General features: G+C 38.6%; 2 protein-coding genes across 2 annotated transcripts; one reads left to right on the forward strand and one right to left on the reverse strand.

Moving 5' to 3' along the window:
• The first annotated feature begins 1462 nt into the window (after nucleotides 1-1462).
• Nucleotides 1463-6789, forward strand: LOC127159355 (eukaryotic translation initiation factor 5A-1). The gene is made up of 6 exons (XM_051102210.1): nucleotides 1463-1776; nucleotides 3585-3759; nucleotides 4151-4255; nucleotides 4339-4470; nucleotides 4564-4636; nucleotides 5523-6789. Exons 2-5 carry the CDS (start codon nucleotides 3592-3594, stop codon nucleotides 4624-4626), a joined length of 468 nt encoding a protein of 155 aa, XP_050958167.1. The 5' UTR covers nucleotides 1463-1776; nucleotides 3585-3591; the 3' UTR covers nucleotides 4627-4636; nucleotides 5523-6789.
• A 512-nt stretch (nucleotides 6790-7301) lies between these two features.
• On the reverse strand, nucleotides 7302-9714 carry LOC127159356 (G protein pathway suppressor 2). The gene is made up of 4 exons (XM_051102211.1): nucleotides 8327-9714; nucleotides 8083-8159; nucleotides 7878-7973; nucleotides 7302-7470 (listed from the first exon to the last, which is right to left on the reverse strand). The coding sequence occupies exons 1-4, from the start codon at nucleotides 8379-8381 to the stop codon at nucleotides 7378-7380; spliced, it is 321 nt and encodes a 106-aa protein (XP_050958168.1). The 5' UTR covers nucleotides 8382-9714; the 3' UTR covers nucleotides 7302-7377.
• Nucleotides 9715-10348: the final 634 nt, after the last annotated feature.

Genomic DNA, 10348 nt, shown 5'->3' on the forward strand with positions numbered 1-10348 from the left:
ACTAGCATCTTAAAGATACCTATTTGCTAGCATGAGCCAAAGGAACCAAGTCCCATGTCTCTACGATGTTCTGATGTAGAGATATAGGACTTGCTAGATGGTTGCTAGGGTACTCTGTTTGGTTGCTAGGGAGTGGCTTTGCAGCTACCAATGATGACACTCCAAAGGCTGCTTGCCAGTGTGAATGATATAAACCAACCCCCATGTCTCTATGACATTCAGATTTGAAGATATGTCTGTGTGGGTTTTTGTTGCTAGGGTGCTCAATAGTGGTTGCCAGGGCGTGGCTAGGAAGTGTCTATGGTGATTCATGATTGGCTGTTTGCTGCCCCGAATCAAATGAGCCCTCCCCCATGTCTCTATGACATTGTGATGCAGAGTTATGTTCAATGCAAAATTCCTATGTAAATTACCATAGTAGGAAAAAAACATGCTTTTTAATGGGCCGTCCCTCCCCATAGTATGTCTATGGGGCAACTTTGGGGGGCTCTTGCACCCCAGGGTACAACTTATACCCCATTGCGGGGTATGTTTTCGCACAGCCTGTCAGCCTCTCCAAATGTGGTGAATCACACATTTCTACCAAATTCTCGCTCTGCGCTACGACCCGTCAAAGTTGGCCGCAATGTTAAGTCTATGGGATTTTTCGGGCGATTTTTCGCCCCGTGTGCGATCATCGTACACCCGATCGCTTATAAAAGTCATAGCACATCTTTCCTCAATAAACCGCACGATTTGACGCCTCTTTCATAGGTCTGTGACAAACGTTGCGGGACGAGTCACGAGACGAAATTTGTACGGAATCTATAAGAAGAAGAAGAAGAAGAAGAAGAAGAAGTCGGTGAGATAATAATAGTGATGCTTTGCCTTTGGCAAGCACCACTAATAAGTATGTGAGATAATAATAGTGATGCTTTGCCTTTGGCAAGCACCACTAATAATAATAAGTATGTGAGATAGTAATAGTGATGCTTTGCCTTTGGCAAGCACCACTAATAATAATAATAATAAGCACGCAGAATAGTAATAGTGATGCTTTGCCTTTGGCAAGCACCACTAATAATAAGTTTAAATAGCATATCAGTAAGTTGGCTTTCTCAAGCCAACTTAATAATAAGTCGGTGAGATAGTAATAGTGATGCTTCGCCTTTGGCAAGCACCACTAATAATAATAAGAAGTTTAAATAGCATATCAGTAAGTTGGCTTTCTCAAGCCAACTTAATAATAAGTTTAAATAGCATATCAGTAAGTTGGCTTTCTCAAGCCAACTTAATAATCTTAAATAGTAGATCAGTAAATTGGCTTTCTCAAGCCAACTTAATAATGATAATAATAATAATAATTCTAACAAAAACTATAAGGTTTTAGCGCTACTAGCTTGAACCCCTAATAATACCCATACCAACATATTGCAACACGGGCGCTGCCACCCGCCCTAGAAATTAAAGCGCGAGGGTGAATGCGCATGCGCTGTTAGGAGGAAACGGCTGAGGTTGATTTCGTACTGAGCCGAGTGAGAGATAGAGAGTAAGCGGAGTTTAGGATTCACGCTTTGAGTTAGCCAACTGAACGTGTTGTTGAAGCTGAAAGAGAAGAACACGAAAGGTCTGTAATGACAGCAGCGTCAAGTAAATTAAGTAAATAAACACAAGCGGCATTGCGCAGCTGATAGCAAGAGAGGCGATAGATCCGAGAAAAGAAGAGAGGAAAAAGGGATCGCCAGTCGGACTAACTAGTTGGGTTGCCCCGAAAGCGTGGACAAGGCTGTAAACCTGGTAAGTAGCACCTTAAACCATTCAAACAACGGACGTCATCCCGCGTAGCAGCAACCTCATCCCTCGAGATTGCCTTTCATCTGTTAAACGCTTTTCGTCACCTAAACAAAAGCAAACAGTAAGCCTAAAATACAGCATCTGTTGTAAATTGCGATGTATCCGCAGGACATTTGCACTCGTTCTGTTCCGCAAGTAATTCAGAATGACGACAACATATTTTCTTTGGGCGTTGGGAGCACAAACTAAACATAATTTGACGAGGAAGATGCGCGTCAAAGTTGCAACGCAGCAAGACAAGATCAAAAAACTTGATCATAACTCAAGACGGCATGAGTCCACGTTGCGCCTTGCACCGTGGATTGGTTCAGCCTTACATCATAGGAAACCTCTTTTAGCCGCACAGGGTTTTGTTCTGCATGATAGTTAGACTGTGGATCTGGTTCGCGCTCTGTCATATGCAGTTTAACGGTGACATACTTGCACCTGCTTGGCTGCGATTAGCCCGCTACTCGGCGGGCCTTCGGTTGTCTGATCAGTGCGCAGTGGCAGATCCAGCAGGCCTCACAGACAGCAGACAGCTCACTGCGGCTGGAGGACACGCGTGTCCTCATGATAGTGGCCCAGACTCTTATTTTTCAAACATACATGGTTCCTGTTCCCTGTAAAATGTGTGAAAATTGAATTGTGCGATAGCGGCGAGTTTGGTGGAGTATCTCCTCTTCATGTGCAACTCACTAAACCCTGCGAAGCGCAGTGATTATTCAAATTATGTTTGCGTGTTTCAGCATTTTGAATGTGGAGTGAAATGGATTTAAGTATCGATATGTGCATGATCATATCTCGTTTGACTTGACGTTTGGGCCCTTCCCACGTGAATATTTGCAGACCGCCATTGCATGGTACTCTAAATAATATTAAATTACTGAAAAGTTGTATTCTAGCTGTTTAATTACGATTATGTAAGTGCTGACAATTATTATTTATGGGTAATTACATACTTACAACAGCTGAGCGTGTCAGAAGTTCAGTTCACAAGTGCCATGATCTTGTTGCCATATATAGCTTTCTTCTGCAAACCCAGGGAGGCATGAGACTTTAATTAATGACAGATAGCGCTGGGTTTTAATGATAAAATTGATAATTTTAGACCTTTAAATGCATCATCCAATTGATTCTCATGAAACCTGTCAAGAATATACCAGGTCATATTTCATATTTGTAATAGAGTAATTGTCATGGTTTTATTTGCAACTTGGACTACTTCTTCTTCTTCTTCTTTTTTTTTTTTTTTTTTTTTTTTTTTTTTTTTTTGTGAAACAGGAAAAAGTATAAATACTGAAATATATAAATATTTAAATAAAAAAATAAATATAAATACAAAATGTTCTGTTCACTACCACATCCCTAGTTGTCCATTCTTCAGATGTCAGGGATGTCCATGTTGAGGGACAGATATTCTCATTTTGCTCCCAAAGACAGTGAGAATTGCTGTTTGCAATTAATTTTACATCTGTAATTTGACAAATTTCAGATCAAAACAAAATAGAGCTAGATTAAGTCTCACCTAAATAGCTATTTGGCACCTGTTATAATTTTTCAGTGGAAAAAAAAGAAAAATGGAGCCAGATTGAGTCTCACTTTAATAGCTATTTGGCACTTGTTATAATTTTTTTTTAGTGGAAAAACAAAGAAAAGTTGTTACATTTTGATGAACAATTTATTTTATACATGTCTGTTTAGGTTTAATTAAAGAATGGCATGATAGGTCTTGTTAACCACTGTACTTGTTGTGGCTCATCAATCCTTAGAAAAGACATGGCGGATGCTGACTTAGACTTCACAACTGGTGATGCTGGTGCCTCTGCTACTTACCCCATGCAATGCTCTGCCCTGCGTAAAAATGGTTTTGTGGTGCTAAAAGGTCGACCCTGCAAGATTGTGGAAATGTCCACATCTAAGACTGGCAAGCATGGACACGCCAAGGTGAGTAATGGTCTGTGTCAAAGTAGAAAAATATAGCAGTTGATAGCTTAGCTAGACTAGTGCACATTATTTTCATTTACTTTGAGTCCAATTACATTGTTTTTGTAGCTAATAGATGCATAAATCAGAGAAAACACATTTTATTTAGCAGTTGTAGTATTGATATTAACTGCCTAGTTAAATGGATTATGTATGGCTGAATGTTTGTTTTGCAAAATAAGGGAGTTCCAGAAGTCCCTCTATACAAGGTTTTGTGAATTAGGTGCATGTGCATGTCAAAGGGAGGTCATTCATTCACACAATGTGAGGGATGATGCGGATGAAATCCAGTGAGCTGATTTTGAATAGACAGTGGTAAAGTAAACCCCACGCTTCTTTATTTTGTTCAAAGGTTCACATGGTGGGCATTGATATCTTCTCTGGCAAAAAGTATGAGGATATCTGTCCCTCAACCCACAATATGGATGTCCCTAACATCAAAAGAATGGACTACCAGGTATGTACTGGGAATATTAGACGCAGTTGTACTTTAAGTAAATCATACAGTATTTCACAAATTTCTGTTTTTCCACTTGTCAGCTTATTGGCATACAGGATGGCTACCTGTCTCTGCTCCAGGACAGCGGTGAGGTCAGAGAAGACCTAAAAATGCCAGAAGGAGACCTGGGCAAAGAGATAGAAAGCAAGTTTGATGCCGGTGAGGAAATCCTGGTAAGTGTTGTTAAATTAGCCACCTTTCAAATGTCACTGAGCATATAAATGTTAATGGTGTTAGTAGTGTAACCTCTTTATGTTTCTTTGCAGATCACTGTGCTGTCTGCTATGAATGAGGAGGCTGCAGTAGCCATCAAAGCCATGGCTAAATAAAACACAGCAGGTATATGGAGCTCTTACTGCTGTGTGTGCATACTCGCCTGCTAACTAGGCCCGGAGCGACTGTGCCTCACCAGTGTGCTTGCAGCAAAGCATTTATTCAAATGTTTATCTTTACTTTAAACAGTGAAACAAACCCTGTTATATCATTATGATTATTATTATTATTGTGTTTTTGTCCTAGATGTGATCAGTACCCAGTAATTGACCCAGGATGTTTAATAATGTATATCAAAAGGTTTTAAACAAGGTTTTACAACGTTAGCCCACTTTACATAGAATACTTTGCTGTTTGCACACTGACAGTTTTGTGTAACACAGATGTAGGACTCCTACAGTGTTCTATGTATCTGGTATGTAAAAGCAGTGATTAAGATGTAAATAGAATTGTTTTCATAATGTTAATTTGTATTTTACACTACCAGCTAAATAGTATGAACTAAACACGCTATATAGTAAAATAACTTAAAAAGCGCTAAAAACGGCTATTATGTTTGTAAATATTACCCATATCGTTTGTTCCTGAGTTAATGGGAGAGTCATAAAGTGATTGCATAGTGGCTCTTGGACTGCAAGTGCACTTTGACTTTGGGCTTCAAAATGAATGGCAGATATCAAAGTATTTCTGTTTAGTAATGCAGATCCCATTCATTTTTGTGGACCGTCCATCTACAATTATATATAACCTTTGTTGTGGACAGTCATACATTTTTATTATTATTATTATTATTATTATTATTTAAGATTTGACTTGTACAAGCTTTCCTCCTACTATTTGTGTTGTGAATATGGACTTACCTTTACCTCTAACCCACCCCCACTTCCTTGGTTGTTACTTTTATCAACCCTTTCTTCTCTCACTCCTGCCTATACTTCTTTCTTCCTTTTAGGGTTTGACAAGATGCATTGGACCTGGATATGTGAGAATTAGACCTCAGCAATGCTATCCTCCCTCCTTTTTTTCTTTCTCATTCATTCTTTATTTCTTTTTCTTTTTGTTATTTTTTATTTTTATAACCCTTATACGAGTTCAAAAAGTAGAAAATAAATTTGAAAGGCAAAATGTTCCAAGCAAAGTTAAATTCTTAAGAAATAAAAGGTACATTTATCAAAAAGGTACAAATTATCAAAAAATGAATAACAGAAATAGATGTTATGAACAGTGGGCAGAAGTACCCTAGTGACGATGGCTGGGGTGGGAAAAGGGTTTATTTTTATTTATTCATTTATTTATTTGGAAAGGGTGGCTGGGGGGAGGAAGGGCACCTCATAACTCTTTACTAGCATGAGTGTGTCTATTTTTTTTATTTTTTTTTTATTTTTTTTATATAACTACCCCTCATATGTTCTTTTAAATCACAGTGGTAAACAGCTATGAGGTCTGTTATGTGGTTAACTTTATTTATGAGCAATTATAGTGAAAAAAGGGAAGGGACAAACACTCAAGTGCAGATTTTCCTGTAAAGGACAGATACAAAGGCAATGACATGATAAAGGCAAGTTTTGTGTCTTCACTACAGGACCAAGTGCTCTGCTTAACTTCCCTTTTATCTTCTAGTAGCTTAAAAAGCAAAAGACAATATCTCACAACCTGGTGTAATAGATGGATGATGCAGTAAGACTCTGGATCCTTTTTGGCTCCTCCTCTTATCTTCCCACACTCCCTCTCCCCCGATGAGACTGATAACAAAGGGGAAGGCAGCATCACCATTTTTTCAAAATTTCCCAAGTATTGGCTGTCTGAGTATGCTCTGAAGTGGAAGGATGTCCCATTAGTCTGAGATCTCTTGTTGAAATTAACAGACACACACTTCTGCCTATAATGTACTCAGTCTTGGCCTGTAGTGCTTTGCTCAATGCTTGCTGTTCATGTTTGAAGGACAAACAATCAAGTCCCACAATTCCTGTCTTTAAGTTTGAGGTTTGGATAAAATTTTGAAAAGGAAAAAACAAAAAGTAAATTGTCCCCTTTAGAATCAGTTGTATCCTATGCAGGCCAGATTAGACTGTCATGCACATTACTCTTGACTTGACTACAGTATGAAAATGTCAGGTTTTTGTTTGTTCCAATACTGTGATTAAGACAAAAATAAATACAAATCTGTTTTCTAACAAAACAACCCAACCTAATATTAAAAAAAGAGCACATATAAATCATGTCTTTGTTTCACTTTGTGATGCATTTGGGCTTTTTCATGATGTAATATACACTGACCATAATGGTATGGCTGTTGTCGACAAACTCCCAAGAAAAAAAAATATTAAAAAGACAAAACTAACAGTTGTTTGGTAAAGTATTTATGTAATTAGGAAAAATCTTATTTGCATTACAACCACTCTAAACTTTAGGTTAAAATACATAGACATGGTGATTTTTTTTTTTTTTTTTTTAAACCAAATTTGGAAAAAAGTTCACAAGGATCCTGCAGGGAAATTGCAGCTTGTTCAACCTTTGGCTCTTGAGTTTCTGTGTTTTGTATGTCAGTCCTCTGATATAAAGTAGCACCTAGAACACCATGACATCTTTTCATAGATTCATCAAGTGTAACAGCATTCCTTATTTTATTATCAATAATGTTTAGAAATCAGCAAAAAACATTTATTGCAATAAAAAAAAAAAAAAAAAAAAAAAAAAAAAAAAAACTGAAAAAAAAAAAAAAAAATCAACTGGTTTTCAGCTCTCTTCTAAGGTGAGTCTCAGAAAAGAGTTTTCTGTAGCCTGGCACCTTGTCATACTTTTAGTAGTTAATGCGGTTTTCCATGGTGGAAGAATCTCTGTCCAGTGTGAGGGAGGAAGGCATGCCGTGATGTGGGCTGAGATGAATTCTGGAATGGAGCCTACAACAGAGAGAAAAAGAAAAAAAAAAAAGTCAATTTATTTTGTATTCAATTCATGAATTAAATGAAAAAGAATAACATCTTTAATACTGAGAAAAACAATAGAAGAGGTGTGGATTTAAGTTTCAACGAAAATGCTACAATTATTTTAAACAGTATTAGATATTGTATTAATTTCAGTTATCACTATGCTGTTTTTGCATAGCATCTCTACTTATAAATGTGTCATTTTGTATTTTCATTAGTGCACTATTACACTCAGCATGCAAAAGAAAAATCGATAAATCAAAACAGTTGAATTTTTAAAGAAAATTCTTAAATATCCAGGATCAAGGTAAAGAGTCCATGTTAAAGACTTTTTATCCAATTATGGAATTTAAGACATGTTAAATTCCTGTTGCCCTCACCTTGGCAGCAGGGATCTGGACAGCCATGGATGGAGTAGGCATCAGACCACTTGCACTCACATGTAAAGCCTGTGGATGTATGGGTCTAAGAGCAGCCTATTAATGACAGTACACACAGAATAATTACTACCCAGCCCCAACCATCTGCAGCACACGCATATTTTCTCATGGAAGTTGAAGCTTGCTTTCTGCAGTGAGTACTTACTGAGTCAGTAAAGCCAGACTGCTGATTGGCATGTTCAAGCTGTTTCTGTAGGGGAATACTAGCACTAGGCATGAATCCTGTGAAGTTCAATTGAGATAAAATGGCACAATACTAATCTGTATGACATATTTTTAGCCAGAAGAGATGTAAAGTGAAGCGGAAATGTTTTAGAAAAATCTGCATTTATATTAGTATGATGAATGTTGTGAAGAAAAAAATAAAAAAAGTAAGGTGGCTTCCTTACCTGGCTGGGTTGTGAAATGGCTATGGACAGCATAACCCTGAGGCAGGAATGGCATGCTCTGGAATGGTGATGCCCCTACAAAGAAAGAATGTGAAGTTGAGAAGAGGACAGAGAAAGGTTTTTTTTGTGACAACTCACCAATTCTCTATAAGCATACAACTTCTCCATAATCTAAATAAGCTATAAGCAAAGACTAAGAGTACTCTGGAGGAAGAATTCAGTGATGTGTTCAATATATATATATGTATATGTATATATAATATTATTAATATTATAATATTATATAATATTATTATTTTTAGGGCCCGAGCACTGCAGTGCGAGGACCCTATTGGAATTGCTCTGTTTATTAGGGCCCGAGCACCGGTGGTGCGAGGACCCTCTTGGAATTGCTCCGTTTATTATTAGGGCCCGAGCACCGATGGTGTGAGGACCCTATTGGAATTGCTCTGTTTATTATTATTAGGGCCCGAGCACCGATGGTGTGAGGACCCTATTGGAATTGCCCCGTTTATTATTAGGGCCCGAGCACCGATGGTGTGAGGACCCTATTGGAATTGCTCCGTTTATTATTAGGGCCCGAGCACCGGTGGTGCGAGGACCCTCTTGGAATTGCTCCGTTTATTATTATTATTATTAGGGCCCGAGCACTGCAGTGCGAGGACCCTATTGGAATTGCTCTGTTTATTAGGGCCCGAGCACTGCAGTGCGAGGACCCTATTGGAATTGCTCCGTTTATTAGGGCCCGAGCACCGGTGGTGCGAGGACCCTCTTGGAATTGCTCCGTTTATTATTATTATTATTATTATTAGGGCCCGAGCACCGGTGGTGCGAGGACCCTCTTGGAATTGCTCCGTTTATTATTATTATTATTATTATTATTATTATTAGGGCACGAGCCCTGAAAGGGCAAGAGCCCTATTGTTTTTCTTAGGATTTTTTATTATTAGGGCCCGAGCCCTAAAAGGGCGAAGGCCCTATTGTTTTCCTTAGGATTTTTTGTTATTCTTCTTCTTATTATTATTTGTCAAGGTTTTGGGGGGGTTTGGGGCCCTTAACATGCTCAAAAACTCTTGAAAATTGGCACACACCTTGGAATCTGCGGCCATTAGGGCCGGGCAGAGACTGGTATACGGGCGTGGCAAGGGGACTCTATAGCGCCCCCTGGAATTTGAAGGGTCATGTAGCACACATACTTGCACTTACACATATGAAACTCGGTACACATATAGAACTCATCAAGTTGAACAACTTTTGCACTCTATGTCATTAGCTAATCCCAACAGGAAGTTGGTTATTCTGGGTTTTGTCAAAAACGCATGCTCTGGAATTTGATATACCAGTCCTAGGTTTTTTACTCAATTGCCACCAAACTCGGTCAACCTGATCTCAAGACATTGGGGATGAAAAATTGTGAGGGGATTTTTGATATCTCGAACGGTCTGGCCGTGGCGAGGCGTTGAAATTATGGCGAGAAATGAGAAACAGGAAATGGCTAATAACTATTGCACACATTGTCTGATTCTGATGCAACTTCAGTGGTTTGTTTGTTGTATGATGCCGATCAGATAGATGTGACTATTACGAGTCAAAGTTATAGCGCCACCAACTGGCAACAGGAAGTGTGTCACTTTTAAAAATGCTTTCATATAACATGGTTAATTTTACCCGATTTGTTTCAAACTTCATCAGAATAATGTCAAAACACGGCCGATGAGAATCTGTAAAGGGGTTGTTGATACATTAAATGCTGTTGCCATGGCAACGTGTCAAACTTTAACATTTGTTTCCTGTGTTTTTGGGGCACTTAATAAGGTTGGATTTTCATGAAACTCAAGACACACATCAGTATTAATGATAGTTGGACACTGGCAAAAGCTCATAAATGGGCGTGGAGGAGGCGCTCTATAGCGCCACCTTTTGTCAAAAGTGGGGGGGTTAGTTTAAGCTACAGACACCAAACTCGGTATGTATATTGTTCTCATCAAGCCGGACAACTTTCTAATTTACATCCATTAGCTG

This window comes from Labeo rohita, unplaced genomic scaffold (genome assembly GCF_022985175.1).
Source record: "Labeo rohita strain BAU-BD-2019 unplaced genomic scaffold, IGBB_LRoh.1.0 scaffold_2093, whole genome shotgun sequence".
Classification (NCBI taxonomy): Eukaryota; Metazoa; Chordata; class Actinopteri; order Cypriniformes; family Cyprinidae; genus Labeo; species Labeo rohita.

What these genes read in the sequence shown, in the direction of transcription:
- LOC127159355 (XM_051102210.1), top strand. Translation starts at nt 3,592, where the DNA reads ATGGCGGATGCTGACTTAGACTTCACAACTGGTGATGCTGGTGCCTCT. An exon ending in GCAAGCATGGACACGCCAAG is followed by an intron (nt 3,760 to 4,150) that starts GTGAGTAATGGT and finishes TTTTGTTCAAAG; the next exon opens with GTTCACATGGTGGGCATTGA. An exon ending in TCAAAAGAATGGACTACCAG is followed by an intron (nt 4,256 to 4,338) that starts GTATGTACTGGG and finishes TCCACTTGTCAG; the next exon opens with CTTATTGGCATACAGGATGG.
- LOC127159356 (XM_051102211.1), bottom strand. Translation starts at nt 8,381, where the DNA reads ATGCCATTCCTGCCTCAGGGTTATGCTGTCCATAGCCATTTCACAACC. An exon ending in CCATTTCACAACCCAGCCAG is followed by an intron (nt 8,160 to 8,326) that starts GTAAGGAAGCCA and finishes TGAACTTCACAG; the next exon opens with GATTCATGCCTAGTGCTAGT. An exon ending in AGTCTGGCTTTACTGACTCA is followed by an intron (nt 7,974 to 8,082) that starts GTAAGTACTCAC and finishes TGTCATTAATAG; the next exon opens with GCTGCTCTTAGACCCATACA.